Genomic DNA, 23,106 nt, shown 5'->3' on the forward strand with positions numbered 1-23,106 from the left:
ACACCTCCTTTTAGGCTTTCTCTTATGTTCGACCAACACTAGCTGCTGTTTATCTCCCCAATTTATGTCTTCTATTTCTTCACTTTCCTTTTCCCTTTCCTCCCTTAACCCTTAAGGGACGGATTGAGCCTCAGTGTGAAACAATATTATGCACCACTGACATGGTAAGAATGAGGCAAGAGAGAGGTGCTGATACTTCTATATGCTATAAATTCACTAATGGTAACTTTTATACTGACCTGAGAGTTGGGCCAGTTGCCGCAGTTCGTCTTTTCAGCCGTCAGTAATGCTTCTGACTTGAAAGGGGGAAAGTACTGCATCTCTCTCTCACGAGTCTTTGTAAATTTGCTTGTAAGTATACGAAGGGGTTCCTGTTGTTTTTTTGTTTTAGTCTTTTACGATAGTATGTCGATTGTAAATGTAATTTTACAAAGGAAATTGCAAAAAAATATTAGAAAAAGCATGTAAAAGTAAAAAAAAAAAAGTTACTGAATCTTCCTTCTCATAAATTTGTGAACATTTTTCAATAAATATGCAAAAAATTTGTTACTGCTTTTATTTCTTATCTGTTGTGATATTGTGTGAGCAGTGATAATAATTCTACAAAATACAATAAATTTATTTATTTGAAAAAACATGAGTTGGTAAAATTTACGATTGTCTTGTAAATGAGGCCCCACAAGGGGTTGTAAATAGTAATTTTCAACTTCTCGTGGAAGGTAGGGAAAATTTTAAAAATTTTTTTTATACAGTGTGCATGTACATGTCATTCTCTTTCCATTGATGTGATTTTTTTTTTATTTTGCTGACCTCAAAGTTTCCCCGGTCTGGGGTGCTACACATTGATAAATTATGCCGTCCCTTAAGGGTTAATAACTTCCTAATGGGATGCTCTATGTATTTAGGTGGTTCTCTCCATCTTCTCAGCTGATTATAATGTGCTCATACTACCCTAACATTTCCTTCTTTACTCCCGTCTTCTAGCGCATAATTCAATGCATTAGACCAAACTGTTTTCACTACATACGGACCTTCATACTTCTCACACATCTTACTGTCAATCTTCCCTTCTCAACAACTTCCTTCAACACCCTATCACCCACTCTGAAGCTCTCAAACCTTTCATTTGCATGCCTCCACACATCCCCCTTGTCTTCATTCAAATCCAACCTCGCCCTCACATACCTCTTGTAATTGATTACATACTTGCAGGTATGCCAGCACTTTTATTTAATGACCCATTATACATTGCTACCACTCTTCCTAACAACAAATCCCATTCATTCTCTCTATCAGTCAATATTCGTAACACTTCACTCAAAAGTCCTTACGGTTCGTTCTGCCAACCCATTCGCACTCGGCATGTATGGAGTTGTTACTTCTGTACATGCTCGATACCCCATTCTTTCAACATTTGCTCAAACGGTCGACCAACAAACTCTGGCCCATTATCACTGAACATTCTTGCCAGCTTTCTCACACACGCAGGCAACAAGACCATACTGACCACTCTTGCAATGTTCTCACTTGTTTTATTCTTCACAGCTGCACAACTTACAAACTTACTCTTCTGATCTACCATAACAATCACTCCTACATTTCCTCTCACAGTTACCGGCAAAGCCACACAATCAATCACCACAAACTCAGACGGTTCTTTCATACTCAACTTCAAAGCAGGCAGCTAGCATACACTCCCTGATACTTTCCTTTCTGAGATTCTTTGCAAGTGACTGCCACGTCTGTACAAATCTTCCTCGAATACGGGGAAAACATCTGCTCTTTCATACACTGGATCAACTTAAACCTCCCCATATGTCTATATTTCTTATGAACTAACATGCACATCCCTATTGCTCCACTCATCGAGAACACTAGAACTTACATCTACTCTCCCATCTTCTCTCTCGAAAAATACACCACTCCCCACAATCACAAATCTCTCGGCAAACCGAATCCATTCTCAACAACAAAGGCATCTTCTTCCAGGTACTCCCTCTCTAATACACCTCCGCTGTCAACAATTCATTCTCACTCTGGTCCAACTCCACTACATCCTCCTCCTCACTCAGACTCCTATTAATAATTCCCACCAACCTGGCCATATTCACTGACTCACTTTGAATCTTCCCTATTACAACCTCGCCTTTCAACAGAACTCCTGTCCCAACATCCACTACCAATCCATTCTTCCTCAAGAAATCTATCCCAAACAGGAAACAACACAGCATCTTCTCATCTCCTAGTACTACAAAACAATACCTCTTATTGACACATTCACCACTCTTCTTTTAACATTCCAATTCTCTCTCTCAAATCCTTAATCACACGTGCGTTCACCAACGATATTTGTGCTCCGGTATCAACCAAACCACAACACTGTCCTCCACTGACATCTATTCCCACAATCATTGCATTTGCTCTCCTGTCTCTTCCACTAACCAAACATCCTTCATTTACGTCCTTACTGTCATCTTCCACTTCCAACAACTCTGGCGTTCTCTCCAACATTTTCCTCCTCACACTTCCTTTCATAGCTCTTTTTCTCTACGACCCAGTTATATTGTACTCGACTCAAACATTGCAAATGCAACTCACGCTACTCTCTTTGACTCCCTCATGTCGATACACTATAGGTTTCTCACCCCCCAATGTGTACAGACACAATCACCTTATACTTCTTACTCACTGCTACCAAAACCTCCTGAAATGGGGCTACTCCAGAACACATCATAGCCCTTAGACTCTTTCAATACCGTTCCACATTTGACACTCCCAAACATCCAGGTCTCACTCAAACCTTCACTACTACTGCTACTACCACTTTCAATCTTCTTCTGCTCTTCAACTTCTGAGTCCAAACTATACCTCAAAATCTGGGAACTCAATTCCTCTTTCTTCACAACTCTCCCCTTTCATGTTTTCTTCTTCCTCCCCTCTTTTTTCTTACTACTCTCCTCCCTGTCATAGTCATCCACCTCACTCACACTGGCCTCAACAAAGGCAAGTCCTCCCTTACTCTTACTTAACAACTCCCTCCCTTTCGTAGGTATTTTCTCCTTTGCACCTTTTGCCTCAGCATCTTCACTTCCCTTCCCAACACCAGGCTCAGTCTTAGCCACTCCAGCCACTTTCTTCACCATCTCACACACCTTCATATCGATTGCCTCCATTCTAGCAACCAAATTACTTTCCCTTACCTGGGCTTCCTCCAACTTATCCTGCATGCTGACCATCGTGCACATCAGCCTATCCAACTTCTGGCTCTAACCCTGCTCCCCTTCACCTGACCCAACACCTTCTAAACCAGCTCCCTCTGCCATCTCCAATTATGCACCACACTCTTACTTTAATATCAAAGAGCCCCACATTGAGTGTCAAATTATGTAGGGGCTTTTTTTCAAGCTACACAATTGGACAGAATGATGGGAACAAATTTAGAGGTTACTAAATAAAACCCTCTGCTTTCCTTAACCTACTTTATTTCCTTAAATATTACAATGACCAAAAAACTTAATATGATCACTATAGTTCATCAAACCTTATTCTACTCAGTCTTAATCTTATAGTTTCCCTGCCCTTCCATCGAAAGAACCTTAACCTAAAGAACTGCAACTTAAGCTATTTTAGTCTTAATATTACCACGACCACCTAAAAGAACCCTAAACCTAATTCTTAACCTAAATCTACAGTGTTCCGCCACCAACTATAGTCTCTATTATGTCTTCTTCAGATTGGGAGTTAACTTGCTCAACATCAGTCAGTTTTGGATTTTGTTGCACCACCTTTGCGGCAAATGTGTTGAGATCAGCACCTTTAAGGTTTTAGAGTCATGTATGGAGGAACAGGAAGAAGAGCAGCCTGACCAAATGTTTGTTTCTTTCCTGCAATCTGGCAGCTTCACGCTCTCTATGTTCCTTATCACTTCTCTGTCTTATCCCTTCTGCTAATTTCATGAAACTCTACCACAGTAAGTGTCCTCTCTCTTCAATTGTATTTATTTTTTCCCCCTGTATGCTGCCACCACAAGGTAGGCAGCTGCTTACACCTTGGGTTGAAGAGGAGCAAGGCACACTACTCCGACACACCCAGCAAACTGCAAGTTAAAAAAAAAAAAAAAAAAAAAACCTTCTAGTGTACTCCTTCCTGACATACAAAACAAAACAAAAAAATCTCAACAACAAAAACGAAACAATCAATTCACACAAACCATCTTTCAACATACAAACCCAAGCAGCCTACCACAACATGACTTCTCCATGGGAATCGTCTCATTTACGGCTGCGACATCGGTCTCAGCTGTGATCACGCGGCCGCGACAACTCCCCACACTGTAGAAGTCCTGCTCGGCCATGACAGCAGCCTTGGCAGCGCTCATATAGCCGAGGTCATTCTCATCGCTCTCTTAGACGTTACTTCCCGGTTGTCCACATAAACTTCATCGACCTGCTTCTCCTCGGAATCCCTTTGCCTCTCGGCCTTCATCTCCAATTCCTACGACTTCTTGGGGATTCAAAGGATTTAAAGAAAGCTTTTCGTTTTGTTCTAAGGCTGAGTTTAATTTTCAGATTCTCATCCTTCTGCACCGCCCCCAAGGGTTTTAGGTCCTGAATGTAAATACGCTCCGGTCATTCAAAGGGATGACGCTCAAGTTGGAGATTCACTGGATAGAGCTGATGAGTTCTAGAGGTTTGGAATTGGAAGACCCTCTTTCGCCCGATCTCGATACTAACGAGTTGGCCAAGACGTACAGTTAAGTTGCTGGAATGATTAGGAAGTATAACTATTCGGAGGAAACTGCTACTGCCCCTTCGGACCGGTCTTCGGGCCTTGAGAATTTAGGCCCCAAGAAAGAAGCAAAGACCTTTCTGATTCTGCCTTAGAACAGGTGAATGCTCTTGTCTGTGGAAAGGACAATTCACTACGTTCTGGGCAACCTCTCAAGCTACTGCCACCTCCTCTTCATAGGCACAGGTGTTTTTATGCCACCTCAAGAGTCTTTATGAGCCTTTACAGGGTTCTTCAGATAGGGCTCTAACACTCACGATGGTATTTTTACTGGCCTTACCATCTGACCAGAGAGTGGGGGAGCTTCATGGCCTCTCTGCCGAGGTAAAACACTCAAGGGGCTGAAGTTTACCGTCTTTCGAATTTGTCCCGGAATTCGGATTAGTCCTTCTCGATTCCATCCCTTGCAGATTTTTTTGGTAATGATCCTAGTGAAATGCTCTTATGTCCAGTTTGGGCACTACCTACTATCTTAAAAGGACTCGGTACCTCAGACCTGGGTGCTGAAGTCTTTTTGTTAGTACTGGCTGGAACAAGAAGGAAGTGTCCAAGAATACCATCTCCTGGCTACAGGAGGTTATCAGAAGTGCATATGCTGCTTCTTCTAACGTAGTTGACAGCCCATTACGACCTCTGGCTCATGATGTCAGGGGTTTTGGCCCCTCCACCATTTTCAAGAAGAATCTATCAGTTCAAAGAGTTTTGAGGGCTGGTAAGTGGAATAGTCAGACCACCTTTACCTCTTTTTACTTCTTGGACTCTTTCCTTGGGTCTGGTGGTGGCTGCCCAACAAGTTGTCTAACTTACCAGTGCTGCTTGTGGGCATTGTATCTAGTCTGGATGTTGGTGTGGAAGAAATGGTGATTGTGGTGGATGGTTTTAGTCCATTCTCCTTTCCCGTCTCTCCTCCCGGCAAGCAGCGAAGAGTGCCCTAGGGGGGTAGTGCCGTCAGTGAACCTCATGCGGTGCACTGTAGGCATTACTTAAGGTTCTTTGCAGTGTGCCTTCGGCCCCTAGCTGCAACCCCTTTTGTTCCTTTTACTGGACCTCCTTTCATATTCTCTTTCTTCCATCTTACTTTCCACCCTCTCCTAACAACTGATTCATAGTGCAACTGCGAGGTTTTCCTCCTGTTACACCTTTCAAACTTTTACTGTCAGTTTCCTTTCCAGCGCTGAATGACCTCGTTGGTCCCAGTGCTTGGCCTTTGGCCTAAATTCTATGTTCAATTCAATTCAAGCAGTGAAGAGGACAATCTTCAAGATGGATCTCTCTAGATACAGGTGAGGTAGACATCGTTCTATTTCTTTACTTTTCATACAATGAGCTAATCTCAGAAATGGAACTATGCTATTCTGCCCTCTTTAGACAGAGACTTCTCTTTATAGACCAAGGTAATTAACCTATTGTGGGTTTTACAATAGATACAAATCCTCCCGTTCTTCTTGGCACAGTGTGTGAAATCTTATTCCTTTCATGGTAAAAGCCTGGATGTCTGGTTACTAGGAAAACTTTTTCTCCTCTTAGTCAGAGGCTTTCTACTCCTTCCTATACTTCAACAATGGTCAGTAAGTGAGCCCAGGTGAGCCAGACGTACAATTGGTTATTACAGTACTTATTTTTCCTACCACCAATAAATAAGTCTCCCTATGTAAAGGCCGAAGGATTGTATTCATATGGGAACAAATCATAAATTTTTAATTAATTTGTATTTTTCCTAACATACAAACCTGAGGCCTTTACATTAATGTCCCACCTCAGCCACCCGTCATTCAGTTTTCCCTGGGCTAGATATTCACTGGTTGTGTCACAAGATTTTTGGGGGCAAGCAAGATGAGACTCCACCCACTCGTTGGCCCCATTGGGTGATGCTATGCATTACTCTGCTATACCTTGATCCTATTATGCAGAATTTTTTCATAACCGGTATTCCCGCTGTGCAGGAGAATTTCCCCAATGTAAAGGCCTCAGGTTTGTATGTTAGGAAAAATACAAATTGATTAAAAATTTGTGCCTTTGTCCAGTAATGAAGACAAACCAATTAGAAAAATGTTACTCCCTCTTCAGAAAATCAGAAAATGTGCAACATTGTGAAATCTACATTATTTCAAGCTGGAAAAATCAATAACTTCTGTAAAAATAGCAAAAATAAAATTTGAAGGACAAAACTATTCCACTGAAATAAAAATGTTGATGAAAATAGAGGAGTAAAGCATGTTAGCACCCTGACTTCCCTTTGGGGCCATGACTGCTCAAAAATTATTTACGTGAGCCAACATCTCCCAAGGTGCCAACAGGTCTGTGCCCCAAAGTCTAACATTTCCTATGCAGGAAGGCATACTGGATATGGGTATACTACCGCTAGGGACATTAACTTCTTGCAGGGCTTGTCTTTTCTTGCACACCTCCCAATTCTGGTTTCACTTCCATGGTGGACATCCCAAAGTACGCAGGGCTAAACACGTGGTGCACTCACTGTATAGGATGGATTCATGAAGTCGCATGCAAAAAGCCCCTGCAAAGCACTTGCGTAAACAAAATAAGCCTTCCAAGTTACGCTCAAATAAGCAGGGGTCAATTGAAAAATTGCACTCGTTACATAAAGAATGCAGTACACGGTGTATCACAAGCTTGAACATACAACTGAAAACAATCATGGCAGGAAGCACATGCACAATGATGTGGGTAGGCTGTGATAGATTAGGGCAGCATGCCCAGGCCTACCAGCATTACTTGTTTGTCAGTTAGTATGCAGCCAATGTGCAGTGGATACTCCATCCATGAAAGCGTAGATCTGTATACCTAAGGTAAATGCAAATCATTTTTAAAATTTGATATATAAAGTAAATATGGACAGAAGATGCCTTAGCATTTCCAAATGTGTAGACTGTGGACCAAACAATCACACGACAAAGTGGAGCTGTGGTGATCAAACTTCCATAACCTAAGGTCAGTCACCAAGCAAGATCTGACGAGTGAGCACATTACATACACAACATGGTACTAAAGATGATATAAGATACTGGAATGTCCATAAGAGGAGCTAAAGTAAGAGGGCTTAATGATCTACCAAAATGTCTAACCCAAAATAATCATACAACAAATAAAATAGAGCAAACAAACAATATATAGTACTGTACAAGAAATATTAAACATTAGGGGAGGAATTTTTAAACAAAAAAATATACCTTTAAACACCCATATTCATATGTACTACACTCATACTTTGGTTAATGAATGTATTGGTTAAAGGATGTTTTGTCTGAGGAAAAATCCATTGTTAAAGGAATTTTGGTTGGTTGAAGTTTGGTTTGTTTTTCATATTCCAGTACCAAGAAGAGTTCTGAATGTAAGTCATCATGGCTCCTGAGAAAGCAAGAGATGCCAGCAAGGCTGAGCCTGTTGTGAAGGACAATAATTCTCTGGGGAAGTCCTTGGGCTTGGAGGTCAGTTCATTAATAAAAGAAAGTGTAAAAAATGGAGGGAATTGCAAGTTTTTTGTGAAAAATATCACCTTGATAAAGTAGTAACAAATTTACAATGCAGCCAAAAACAAACATCATTGGACAAGTTTTTAGTGAGAACGCAACAGCGAATCTCAGGAGGAAAGCAGTAGGAAGTAAACAGAAAAGAGAGACTGCTCTAAAAGCATAGTTTCCTACTGCTTTTGTGGAGGGGTACACCCCTTCCAAACAGTAACATCTCTCCTACCATCTTCTTCCTTACCATCTTCCACACAGTCCTTCAACTATCCTAAATGCATGTAAAGAAAGAAAAAATTTGCATTTATTTCATCTGTGTATTTACTTTTTTTTTTTATAATTTCTGATTACTAAACTTATTAAATTTGAGTAAACTGCTCTTACTGTATTTTGTAATTTTGAAAGTCTGAAGCAGATTAATCTAGTTTCCATTATTTTGTATGAGTAAAAATTTGCATGGTTGAAGGGCAATACAGTATGGTTAAAGGATAGCCTTGCAGAACAAACCATAGAAAAATTGGACGAAAACAACCAAACTAATGTTTCTGAACTTCAAGATGATAAGGAAAGGCCATTGGAAAGAACTCCCCCTAACAACAAGAGAGAAAATACTCATGACAATGATAAAAGTAATTCATCTGTCAAACCAAAATAAAATGGTTAAAAAAAAAAAACCAAAATTAGGCCATCCAGATCACAAATAACAAATCAATCAATAAAGGCCTGACCTCAAAATCAAGGTATACCAAAAGAAAAAGGAAACCATGGATCAAAATGAGCATGTAAGGACACGTAATCAAGCCATTACCAGTATTTACCTCTACAAAAATTCATAAGAAAGAACAAGAGACAGAAGCACATTTGACTTATGCAGATGTAATACATGCATTATTGAACTGCAATCTTTGACACATTTGAACAAGAGGGTGCATATAGCCTATATAAAGGCCAAATGCAAAAATGTATTAAATTTGATAAAAAAAAAAAAAATCTTGCAAAATGGGGAGCTGATAGATGAACCTTGACATTGGTATACAAAACAAATTTTGTGTCTATCCTAGACTTTGGATGTCAAATGTACAGTTCAGTCTCACATATAACTTTTATAAAAAGTTTGGATTCAATATACAATGAGGTACTCAGAAGTTTTTAAATCTTCCCCAAATTCTTCTCTCCATATCAAAAGTGGTGAACCACCTCTTAACTTTCATCATGGAAATCTAGTGTTACTGCTTGGTGTTGTAAAAATACAAGTGATTCAACAAAAAACTTTTTATCAAAAATTTTTAACAATCATGCATCACCCATTCCAATTAGAGCCAACAGACTGTTTGAGTCAATGAATGTAAAAAAAAAAATTCCTTCAGTAATAGAACTACCACTTCCTTGGATTATGCAAAAGGTACAAACTTATACACATTTGATATATTGTATTTATCAGGAAAACTATGCAAATTCCCCAGGACAACATGCAGTAGAACATAAAAGGTCTATACCATGGAATATACATTGATGGGTCCAAAGGTTTGTCAGGTGTAGGGTGTGCAGCCATATCACTTAATAAAGCATACCAATTCTACTTGCCCAACAAATGCTTCTGTTTTCACAGCAGAAATAATTGCAATAGGATCAGTCATAAAAATTACTGACGATATACTGTTGCAGAAGTGTATTTTTTGTGACTGAAGTGTTATAGAAACTCCTCAAAATTATAATCCCAAAAAGACCCTTGTACAAAAAGTAAAATTTTCACTTCACAAAATAATACATGAAGATAGTAAAATGTATAAATATGTTGGATTCCTATCCACATAGACTTTAAAGGAAATGAAGAAGGCGACAAAGCAGCCGAGGCTACAACTACTATGACAAGATCACACATATATATTCCTATTTATGATTATGTAACATGTCTGAAACTCATTAAAATTAATAAATGACAGAATATATGGAGCAATGAACATGATTGTAACAAATTAAAACCAATAACGCCCGATGTTGAAATTCATCAGAGCAAAAGGATAGACACATCTGAGGATTAGTCACTTTCGCTTGACCTATTGATATATGACAAGTAGCCCACAAGACCCAGTCTCTATATATACAGACTGTAGAGAAATATTAACCATTAAATATTTTTCGTGTAAATTCCCAAAATATAACTGACAGTGAATGTCAAGTTTTGGACACAATCATTAAATAGATTGTAATTTTTCATTACAGTATTTTAAATTAACCTAATTATAAAATGTTTTGAAGAAGTTGTAGTTTCAAAAATAAAACTTGATAATACCTTTCATCCAACCCAGTCGCACAACCCACATTCATGGCCTTCTTATGTCATCAAACACCACACTTTTGTTGTAGAGTGATAGTAAGAGTAGGTAATGCAAATCCACTTGGGGCCTCAAGTCATCACTCACTGGTGTCATGTTTTCTTGGTTTCAGCACTTATCATGCCTTCGTTAAGTTGTTTGATTCATATTTCTTGCTGTTTCCTTTGCCTTGTCAGTCATAGTTCATATTTTCCCTGATATTTTAGATTTTTTATTAATCTTTGCATTAATTCACTTCATTTTTGGATTCAGAGTTGTTTTTCAGTTATCAGGAAGCCAACTCACTTTATCTTGGTCAAAGTAAACAGTTGCTAACTCTGCACGACTTATTTTGGGTTGCTGAGAATTGCAGTTACCAGAGGATATTTACAGTTAATTGCAAGCTGATTGGCATAAATTATCTTTACTACATCTGTAAAAGAGGGGCACTTCCTTGAGGTCTTTGTGCTCATGGGATCTATCCATGCTCATAAGGAGTTTTAAGTGCTCTTGCCCTCCTCACAAAGTGAGGTCTTCAGTATATCTCTTTTAGCTCTGTAGCCTACATTAGGTGCAGTTTGAGTCCTTTTAAGAGAAGCTTGCAGTAGAGGCTTCTCCTTCAAGACTTTCTCCTTGCTTGCCTTAGCATCAATGAAAAGACAGATGAGCCAAATGGTCTTTCATACTTTATCCATACAGTATTTGGATTGTTGGACTGAGCTCTTAATTTTTGTTCGTTTCTGAGAAAATGGCAAAAACACAGAACCCAATAGTGCTTGACCTCAGATTTGAGAGCTTTACTATATCATCCGTCCAGGAATTCATTGATGGTGATCAAGACAAGATGCTACTGTTTAGTTTTACTTGAACAGAACTCAGCATCTTGGACCTGGATGTTGATGTCTGTTTGCGTCCATCAGCAGGCAGCAAGTGCCCAAGAATACAATTTCCCTCTGGCTTCATGAGGTGACCAAGCAGGAATACTAGTCATCCAACAAGAAGATGGTGCAGTACCTTGTGCTAGACACCATGAAGTCAGGAATTGCTTTGTCCCTCTTGTTAGGAAGAAATTCTCAGTTGCTCAGGTACTGGGGCAGATAAAAGCTAGTAGCTAATTAAAACAGTTGATAGTATCATGGGGAATAATGAAAAAATGATGTGAGCAATTGAAACTTCTAAAAAAATTATAAAAAATAATAGGCAAAGGTTTGTGGTGTCATGAGACATTTGAAAAGCATGAATATGGGCTGTATGAGAGATGGGTTTATATGGAAAAGTCAATTTTGTTTCTGGACAAAATTCTATAGCTGGTGGGTAATGTTTGAAAATCAAAATTTCTGTTGAATTTTCAAAAATAGGTTTACTAAATCAAAGATAGGCTCTAAACATGTAGTCACACTCGCTTCAAGGTATAATAAAAAAATAAAAATGAATTATATACATTTTATTATTGATTACATAATCTGATTGTGCAAAAACTGGCAAGTGTGTGTATGTAAGCACATAGCACAAGAGATAAAATGGTCACTGACAACTGCAGTTAAGGAAAAGAAAGACTGCAAGTACATTAATTCTATAAATTATTACAGTAATGTTTTCAGAACTTGCATTTTTTTTTGTCAACCGGTCATTTCCAATGTAGCTAAAAAAAAAAAGAAAAAAGAAAAAGAGTTCTTTACTATAATAAAATCATTAGGTATTAATACTGGATTATCTGCAACATCTCGATGTACCATAGATTAGCAGTTCCCTTGGAGGGGGCAAAACATAACAAGAAAGCTCGTCCTTTTCATGGTCTAGTGCAATATGCACTATAAGAATTTGTGATTTAATTGCAATTGTACCGAACTGAAACTATAATCTGGCATTAGGAATCAAGTGCACTAAATTATTCCAGCAGATGACAACCTGTCAACTTCGATAATTTGGTGAATTTGGCACTAGATAAAGAATGCTAGGTAAGTAAGTAGACAGAATATAATTACCTATGATGCTTAAATGATGACAAGAGTCTGTAGAGGATTTTGAGGGTTTAAAAGGTGAAGATCTGTCGGAAGAAAAAAAATTATAATTTTATTCGTTGGATACAGGATAAACGTCTTGCTTCACTTGGGCATATTGCTAATGCATGATAGTTACCAGCGATATGAAGGTATTTTTGAAAGGAACAGCAGTAATAGGTTTTCCCACAGATGAGTATCCTGCCACCAAGGAAAGCCCCTGCTCCGACATTAAATGTCATCTTATGCCTTGGCAAACAGAAGCTAAGAAGTATTTCAGTTGATGATGCTAAGAGAAGGGCATTTCCGTTGAAATAAAAGATTGCTACTTTTGATTGTGAAGTTTTCAACAAATCCTGTTTGTCTGGGGATCTCATTAAGATTCGTAACCAGGACTCTTATCTTATATTTGACAAGCTGATACTCTTTTGTCTTAGCCAACACTACTCACAACAGCTGACTGTACCACTGGTAGCTGATACTGACAAGCTTTTAGGTAACTGTCAAAAATAATTCATGAGAGTTTTGTTTTCTTTTGTGTTGTGGAGTTTCTCCTAGAGCTGTTGTTTGTTGGTTTCAAGAATTAATGAATTCTTCTGTTTTTTCGTAAATCTGAGAACCCAGTCATAATGTACATTAATTTCATGCATACGTTTAGTCTGAATGAACATTTGTTTAATAATATATTAGTAAGATTTTACCATTTTTAGTTATGCTTAAAACCAAATTAATAGCAATTTCGTCAGAGGTTTTGCATAATCCGTTTTTTTTTTTTTTTCAAGATGTTTCCAATGCCTGAGTCAGTCACTATTAGGAAACTTCTACTTTGTGATATTGCAGGGCTTTGGCCAGAACATTTGTGTAAGAGCTGAGGGCGACTGTATATATTAACCAAAAAATAAGAGGGCCAAGACAGACAAGACAGGAGGCAACCTATCTCACAACCCCAGTTATCTCACGTACAAAGAACCCATAGCATCATTTAGTTTTTATCTTAGTGGCAGCTGAGAGCGAGGAGCCATCACAGGAAGAGGAGAGTAAACAGAACCTCCATCAGACAATTTCCTTGAGTTACCTTCAGTCTAAAGTGGAATGATCATGTTCAGGTTTTGAATGAATATGACATTTTAATCTTTAAGTATTTTAATCACACCATATTATAAAGTAAAAAGGCCACTTCTACCACAATTTTTTTTAATAAGTATTGTGACAAAATTTGGAGACCTTGCCAAGATTAGTTGGAGGCAGTGATTTGGTGAGATTTTTTGTTAACCTACAAAGTGAGTAAACAACACTGCAGCATAGCAACAGAGCTCCAAAAACTCATTGAACTGTCCCATGAAATGGGACTGGAAGGACAGGAGATGAGAGGTTTTGTGTGTGAACAGCAAGATTTAGCCTATGCAGAACTACAGAGAAAAAGAGGAGTAGCAAAAGAAGCCGAAAGGCAAAGTGTGGAAGCAAGTCAGGAAGCTGAACGGCTGGGGAATATGAACTTCAAGTAATGTGACTCAAGGCTTATTAGGCCTAAATAGAAGCTCATATGGACAGGTAAGCAACACTGCACCCCTATTGTTGTTACAAAACCTTATGTTGCCTAGGTTCTAGAGTGATGAAAAATATGACGACATGGTCACTTTTCTTTAAAGATTTGAGAGATTTGCAGAGAGCCAAGGGTGCCAGGGCTGTCAGTCTAAGTCCATTACTAGTAGGCAAGGGTCCGCAAGTTTTCTCTAGTTTGCCCTCTGAGGAGGACCTGCAGTATGATAGCTTTAAAAGCGCATTGTTAAAGATACCGAGGTGAATGAGAAAGGGTTTAGGAAGAAATTCCGTGAGACTACGTCTGAACAAAGTGAAACTGCATCAGTTTGTGATAAGGCCACATAAATATTTCAACATATTGACTGAAATGTAAAAAGAGTTAGATGATTTTGGAAATTTATTTATCAGGGAACAGTGTGACTGCATGTGCTCAACCAGGATGGCACTATTCCTCTGAGAAAGAGTACCAAGAAACATCGTTGAGACAGTGAAGAGGCACTATAATTTACTGGTCTGTAAAGGGTATACATCAAGTTGAAGGTAACTATACAATAAGATTCAGGTTGTACAACTGCCATTGGTGACTGATGGGCAAATGACTGATAAAAAATGAGTTTGATGGAAGAGTCGTTCAAGAGAGTTGCTGTAGACCTGATTAAACCAATATCGCTAGTGTCAGAGAAGGGCAACACGTACATCCCAATGAAAGCAGCACTCCCTAAAATAGAAACCAAGTGAGTGGCAGAGGCACTAATTGAAGTTTTCAGCAGGGTAGGATTCCCCAAGGAAATGCTTGTGGTTGCAGTAACCAATTTATTTTGGAGATGATGAGGTGAGCAACAAGCAGCTATTTATGAGTGCATAATCTGAGATGCAACAGATTGTGTGAAAGGATCAATGGTGTAATAAAATCTATGCTGAAGAAGATGCACCAGGAGTAACCAAAGGATTGGGACCACTATCTACCAGTGGTCCTGTTTGCATATTGACAGCTACCACAGCTGAACACTAGATTTTCACTGTTCGAGCTACTGTATAGAAAGACTGAGGAACAATGCAGATTCTTCAGGAATTAAGGACCTGAGAGTAAGATGATGAAGTACACAACATCTATTGTACGTGTTGGAGCTGAGGAATCACCTGAAAGAGACTTGTTGACTAGCCAGAGACCGTCGGTTCAAGGTGGGACAGAGTGTGTTAATGCTACTACCAATGGAGGCAAGCAAGCTGATGTTGCAGTGAATAGGGCCTTATGAAGCCAAGGTGGTGATTAATTGCATGAAGTGCAAGGCTGATGTTGGTAGAGAACTGGAGAGTCCTCATGCAAACATCCTAACTGGTTACAATGAAGGGAAGTTAATGAAGAAGATGCTACTGTTGCTGAAGATGAAGAAGCTGCCGCTGTTGTTGAAGAAAGATGCGTGAATGTGGCCATCACTGAGGAAGAAGCTGATAAGGACTAATTAATCCTGGATGAGTGCTGGTTAGAAGTTTGACCACAGAAGGTAGAAAAGATGTACTGAGATGTCCATGTTAGTAGTGACTAAAGCAAGCAGAAGCAGATATGGTGGTTACTGCAGGAATACAAAGACATCTTAATCAGTACATAATCCAGGAAAGACTTCACTAGAAGAACATCGCATCAAAGTAATGACAGAGCAGTCATGAAAAGTAAAGATGTTTGCCAATAGTGATGGTGAGGAAGAAGAATTGATAAAACAAGTTTTGCATGGACTGCTATCACTTTTACACCATAAACAAATTTGAGATCCAGAGGTTAAGATGGTAAAACTTTGTAATGACAAATTTTTCACTGAGATGGATTTGAGCAAGAGATACTAGCAGATCATAATGGAAAGAGGAGTCAAAGTTGGAGACAGCATTCACAGTTTCATGTGATGTTACCGGTTCATGAGGATACCATTTGGATTATTGAACTCAACCGTTACTTTCAGAAGGCTGATGAGAAAGATGCTAACCAAGCCAAAAACAGTGACTACTGTGTGGATAATATGGGACTTATTCCAGAGGGCAAGGGAAGCAGGACTGACTGTCTGACTACCAAAGTGGAATTCCTTGGTTACAAGGTCATCTTTAATAGGATTGCCATGGATGAAGCGATGATGATGAAGATCCAGGACGCACCACCACCAAGGACCAAGACACAAGACCATTCTCTGGTTTTACCAACTAGTAAAGGAAGTTTGTGGAAAACTATGCAAATCTTGCAGCATCTTTGACCAACCTAATGAAGATGGGATGACCAAACAAGATGGAGCAAAAGGACCCGTAACAAAAGTCATTTAATGGACCGAAGCTAGCTTCAGTCCAATACTACAAGTACCAGATTTAAATATGACTTTCATTGTGAGGAAAGGTGCATCAGATGATGGACCTGGAGGCATATTACTGCAAGAGTTTGCTCACAGCATATCTTCAATTGTTTATTCAAGTAGGAGATTCAAGAAGAACAAGTGCAACTTATGTACCATTGAAAAGGAGTGCCTAATGACAATATTTAAAGTAAATAGATTCCATAAGTACTTGTATGGGGTAGATTTTGTGATACAGACAAACCACAAGCCACTTGCATACATTCAACATTACAAAATCATGAACTGGGCCATAGCGCTTCAGAGCTAAAAGTTTTTAGTAGAGAGCAGTCTAGGAAAGATCGCCATTGGTGCAGATTACCTCAGCAGTAAATTGAAACAAAAATATGGGATATATTGTCTTAAGTGGAGGTGTGTTTTAAAACATAATTAAAGAGGTTATCATTTACTTCTGTATAGTTACACCTGGCACCATTTTCTGTTTAGTGCCAAAAAAGATAATGTTCTTTAACTTTCTCTCTTATTTTCCAGTCATTAACAAAGTGAAAAAGTTTATATCATACCTAAGTTTAATTGGAAGAAACATCCATTTATAAATACATCAGTATAATTTTGATTGTAATTATGCTTAAAAGCATGTTAGCTGTGATTTTCTTAGGGGTTTTACATAATCTGTCTATTCAAGATATTTCCAGACTTCCTGAGTTGAGTAGGATTAGCTGTAGAACTGTGTTCTGCTTGAGATGACTAGGGGAAATGTTAGGGTTTACCCTAATATTTCTCTTAGTCATCTCAAGCAGAACACAGTTCTTCAGTTAAAAGGAATTTATTTTACATTAGCTGGAAGTGAGAAGCCATTCTAACGAAAAGAGGCCTATCAACTAGTGTCAAGCTGCATCTACAAGTTATGACTGGCCAAAGTGAAAAATCATTGTTTTGGTTTGTGAATAAATTCTTATTTTTATCTTGTATTTATATTTTCTATCTTATGTTTTAATCACATCATTTTAATGCCACAGGTTGCTGTCACCACATTAACACTGATTTATGGTGTAATTTTGACCATTACAGCACCCTTTGGAGTTGATTCAGGCATGCCTTCCCTTGTAAAAGATGATGGATCTGCTGTACATTGCCCTGAACAAAAGAAGAACTTTTGGCTCAAGTCTTTGCGAGCAAAGTGGTGAGTCCGTGGTTTTGCCTCAGTCATGCCTTCCAGAGCCTAAGTTGTGTTCACTGGCCTTCAGGTCTACAGAAGTCGAATCTTTGTTTCTTGGCCTTCAGGTCTAGAGAAGTCGAATCTTTGTTTCTTGGCCTTGACAGTTATGGTAGCACATTCCCAATATTAGTTCCTTTTAATTGGAGGAAGGGAAACAATGCTGCATTACCTAGGGGATAAGTCCATGCTCATGCCCCTCTCTCTCAATATGTCAGTTTCAATTACCCTTGTTTTATCTAAGGTTCTTGAGAAGCTGCTTTCCAAGTGTCTTTGTAGATTTGTTGAAGATAATAACCTGCTACCAGCATTAGTTTGGCTTTCATAAAGGCCATGGTACTTGTGATGCACTCTTGTCAGAACCTACCTATTTTGCATTGTGAAGAGGCACACATATTTGGTTTAGATTTTAGTGCAACCTTTGACCATGTGGATATGGAGCACAAGCTAAGATTGGGAATTGGTGGATCTTTAATTAATATTTTCAACTAATTTTTAACCCTAGAGGGACGGTATAATTTATCAATGTGCAGCATCCCAGACCGGGGAAACTTTGAGGTTGGCAAAATAAAAAAAAAAATCACATCAATGGAAAGAGAATGACGCGTACATTCACACTGTATAAATAAAAAAATTCCAACAAATTTTCCCTACCTTCCACGAGAAGTTGAAAATGACTATTTACAACCCCTTGTGGGGCCTCATTTACAAAACGATTGTAAATTTTACCAACTTATGTTTTTTCTAATAAATAAGTTTTTTGGATTTTGTAAAATTATTATTACTGCTCACACAATATCAAAACAGATAAGAAATAAAAGCAGTAACAAATTTTTGGCATATTTGTTGTAAAATATTCCCGTAAATTTACGAGAAGGAAGATTCAGTAACTTTTTTTTACTTTTACATACTTTTTCTAATATTTCTTTGCAATTTTCTTTGTAAAATTACATTTACAACCGACATACTATCGTAAAAGACAAAAACAAAAAAACAACAGCAACCCCTTCGTATATTTACAAGCAAATTTACAAAAAGACTCATGTGAGAGAGAGAGATGCAGTACCTTCCCCTTGAAGTCACAAGCATTACTGATACTGGCCTAACTCTCACATCTGTATAAAAGTTGCCATTAGTGAATTTATAGCATGTAGAAGTATTGGCACCTTTGTTTTGAATCATTATTACCATAACAGTGGTGCTTAATTCTGCTTCACACTGAAGCTCAGTCCGTCCACTAACGGTTAATGGGCAGGACCCTGAGGGCCTGTGTTGATGGCCAGTATAGTAGCTTTAGTATTGTCATTTCAGGAGTTCTTCAAGGTAGTGTTTGTTCTGGAGAACAAACTGATTGCATACACCGATAATGCTACTCTTCTAGCTGTTGTTCCTGATTACCTATCAGTTTTATAAATTTAATCATTATTATTTTGTTATCTTCATTAAATGGGTTAGTGCAGTAGGTGTAGGTGTTATACATTGAAGAAATGTAGACAAAGTACACTGTTAATTTTACTGGGTGTTTGCAAAGCCAGCCCTCTCATTATGTTTGGAATGGCCCAACAGTTGTTGTGACACCATAAGACGTACGGAAGATGTTAGTTGAGAAAATGGTGATGAGAAGTTAGGTGTTAGTGGTGGTGACGAAAGGTTGTGGATGAGTGCTCTTGTTTTGTCCGGTTTGAAAGTCTTTCTTTTGATTGTTGGGGTCGTGAGCTGGCTTGGGCAAGCAGTGCAATGGGAACAGGTGTGTAAATTGAGTAATTGTTGCATATTGGTTGGGCTGGGTGTTTATTCAGTTCTTCCCTGTGCCTTAGGCTTGTGGTTGCAAAATCCTTGAATATAGATCTGGCAGTATTCATATGTGGATTAGGCTTCAGAACACTATTGACTTTGAATCGTGATTTACATGGTTCTCATTAGAGCTGTCTCCCATTTTGTCAGGTCTGACTGAAATGTTACCTGAACAACTTAATGCTGCTCATGTCTTTCAGCTGAAACTATGATACATGTTTTGGATTATCTACAGCAGCATATAGAAGGGTGCATTCTTTAAGTTCATGGTCCTTTTGATTGACCTCTCCATGGCTCTCATCAGAGATGTTGCCCATTGTGTCAGGTCTAAGTGAAATGTTACCTGAAAAACTTAATATTGCTCATGTCTTCCAGGTGAAACTATGATACAAGTATTGGATCATTCATCTTTGCAGTCTCCTAGCAGCCATCAACAATGGAAACAAGTCCAAGTCTATAGTCCTCTCAATCAACCATGTGTTGTCTAAATACAATTGTAAGATAAAATTCCAGTGAATTATCTTGAACTATTATTTTTACATAGCTGGTTTCTTTACCAAGCAGACCCAGAGCAACGAACCTCTCCAATCCAACCTTGTACATCTGGTAGATAAACAGAAACGGTGCCTGTGAAGTGGGTGAGGAGTAAGGAGGGGAGAATCTACGGGCAAATGGACTCTCAATTTATATTAGAGCCAACATGTCAACCACCCAACTTTCCAATGCCAACTTTCCGTCTCCCTCCCTGGGAGGGTGAATGAAGGTCAAGCTAAGCAACCGCCCTGATCAACAAGAAGAGGGGTAGGGCACCAAACCTGCACCAGGAGTGTTACCTAATTTCTCCATCTCTGATGCTAAAATAAAAGAGAGCATCTGTGAGCTTAATTTCAGACCTTTCCCAGGAATTCTTGGACCACAAAGTACTCATACAACAATTCTTATTTTTCCACTGCAAGCCTTCCCCCCTCCTCCTCATCCTCCCTGGGATGGTGAATGGAGGTCACTTTCAGCAACTTCTCTGATCATAAAATTAGGGGGATGAGTGAGTGTGTGGCAAACCAGCACAAGGTGTAGCACTTAACCTTTTTTGAGCCCTGTTGCCAAAGATAAAAATTCTAATTTTTCTTGGTACCACAAAAGCCAAAGTTCATACCTGCCCCAGGAAACCTTGGAATAGGAAGTTCAATAATAAGTACAGCTCTTATGGCTATCCTATAAACTTTACCTTTTCTTTCCTGGATGGGTGAATATTATTCAATTTACACAGCAACCGTGAGCCTAATATCAAACATATGCTCAAGTCCAGGGCAAATAGAAATATACACTTCATCTCAATTTTACAAGAATTCAAAGTTACAAAGAATATAAAAGATTACAACAGAAGTATTAGAGTTCTGAGGTCTGGTGCTTTAAATGTCTACTGCAAACAACATGTTCAACAAGGCAAAATATGTCACACTCTTGTTACCCTAGTAAATCTTATACAGTCATATTCTAATTTTGTATTCCAAGGGCTACCAGCGACATACAGTACGTAATATATGTATACTTTGCATGAAGGGAGTTACTAACACATTGTTCAAGAACTAGGTAAAGCTTACGATTCTCACCTAAATAATTCTATTTTTCAGTGAAAATAGAAAATGAAAAAAACTTCATCATTTGCCTGTCAATAAACGTGGAAAAAATGGCACAATGACTCAGGATGCAAGATGTGGCTGCTCAGCAGTCCAAGATATTAATGACAGGTAACCTCACATGAATAATGCCCTTCTTTGGTAGTAAAATACTCAGCGGGGTCGAGACGTAATTTGTTTACTTTCAACAAATATCATCTCTTAACCAACCATCATGGTACTTAGCAATTTACGCAACTAAAATGTTTTTTCATATACAGACATCGAGTAAATGTCAAAATAACATTCTCAGTGAAATTCCATGCACACATTTGCATTATAAGATACTGTAATGTTCTAAAAAATATTCAATGTTAAAAAGCAGTACTGTTTAATACATACCTTGCAAAGTGATCATGAATTCTTCTCAGAAGAAAGGGCAGCGAAGATCTCATTAGTCTGTTGAGTTACTCGAATGAAGGTTGTGCGCTTTGGAAGTTCTTTCAGCTTGGCAGCTCCCGTGTATGTACAGGCTGACCGCAGTCCACCAAGAATATCCAAAATGGTGGCATTTACATCCCCTCTGTAGGGGATTTCAACAGATTTTCCCTCACTTGCTCTGTAAAAGGAAACAACAACAGTAGAGTAAGACATTCCCTCTTCTGAAATGGAACCAACAGTAGCATAGTAAAAGCTGTTGCAAAATATTTTAAATAGTAATCAAGTCTTAATACAATACATGAAAGCTATAGCAACCATTCAGTCTTAAAGCAATTTGCCTACAAATAGCCTTCCTGACCACACTGCCTAGCTTTCCGTACCATATGACAGACAAGATATAACTGCTCATTACAAGCTCATTTCTGTCATAAATGTGTTAATGGATGTCCAAGTATTTTCTATGGGATGGATTTTTTGTATTTCCCCCAGTACTATTTCTTTGTTGCTCTTGTAAGGTTAGTGGAATCTTTCATTTCATATAATGTCTGGAATTTCTGTTAACACATTAACTTCATGTTAATGTTTACTTTTGAGGAAATTCCTGTATACTGTATTTTATTCATCTAAAATCATAAGATTTTCTTAGAAATATATATATATATGCCAGAATTTTTGGAAGCTGGAGGCGATCATATAGTAGCCTGTACTTGGTGTAGCTAGAGATACACCAAGACAGAGGGCAGACAAAATACAATGTAGATAAAATAGAAACAGAAGGCAAGGCTAAGTCTTCCCTAGTTGTCTCACACAAATATTAATAAGAATACTGTGCAGTGCTTTCAATTAAACAAAATTCAAGAGGAGCATTTCTAAGAGCAATCACTGACAGACCGCTTCCTTCAGTACAATCGGGCAGAAGTTGTTCCTATCTCTGGAGTTAATAAACTGCTTTAAGTAAGCACTGTAAATAAACTTTATAGTTTTATATATGTTCTCTGTCTTGATCACACCAGGAATAAACCCATATGCCACTGCCCTTGATGAACCATACATAATGCCACTGTGTGGCAAAATTAGTGCTGTAACCAAGATATTTTAAATGGCAATGCTTCTGTGTAATTTTGCTGTATTAACCTAATGATTGCTGTTAAGTTTATTTCAGCATGGCACTGGCTGACGTAACAAAGCTAGAGAAATTGGCACAAGAGATGGGTTTAGAAGGCACAGAATTACAGGATTTTGTGAAGGTACAAGATCTAGCTTGTGCAGAGCAACAGAGACAAAGATATGCAGCACGAGCAGAGGTAGAAATATAGAAGGAAGAGTCTGAAAGACAGAGCAGAGGCTGAGACAGATAGAAGCTGAAAGGCATATTAGAACTCCACAGAGACAGTTAAGTAGCGATAGAACCCCTATAAGTACTGCACAACCCAAATTACCCAGATTCGATAAAAAACATGACATGAACCCATTCATCAAAAGATATGAGAGGTTTGCCAAGAGCCAAGGTTACCCTAGGGATGTCTGGGTTATATGAGTAAGGCAATTACAAACAGCACTTTTGAAGAGATATGAGAGG

General features: G+C 38.5%; 1 protein-coding gene across 2 annotated transcripts in view; it reads right to left on the reverse strand.

The window, feature by feature from the left end:
- Positions 1–12,014: 12,014 nt before the first annotated feature.
- The window catches only part of LOC136829537 (GMP reductase 2-like), a 66,202-nt gene continuing 55,110 nt past the window's right edge, over positions 12,015–23,106 (reverse strand). For both annotated transcript variants that reach the window (XM_067088376.1, XM_067088374.1), the window contains exons 7-8: positions 21,489–21,705; positions 12,015–12,632 (exon numbers count right to left, since the gene is read on the reverse strand). In XM_067088376.1, the coding sequence (XP_066944477.1) occupies positions 21,501–21,705 (205 nt within the window). In that variant the 3' untranslated portion in view covers positions 12,015–12,632; positions 21,489–21,500. The remainder of the gene's footprint in view (positions 12,633–21,488; positions 21,706–23,106) is intronic.

The sequence above is a fragment of the Macrobrachium rosenbergii genome, chromosome 44, assembly GCF_040412425.1.
Source record: "Macrobrachium rosenbergii isolate ZJJX-2024 chromosome 44, ASM4041242v1, whole genome shotgun sequence".
Taxonomy (NCBI): Eukaryota; Metazoa; Arthropoda; class Malacostraca; order Decapoda; family Palaemonidae; genus Macrobrachium; species Macrobrachium rosenbergii.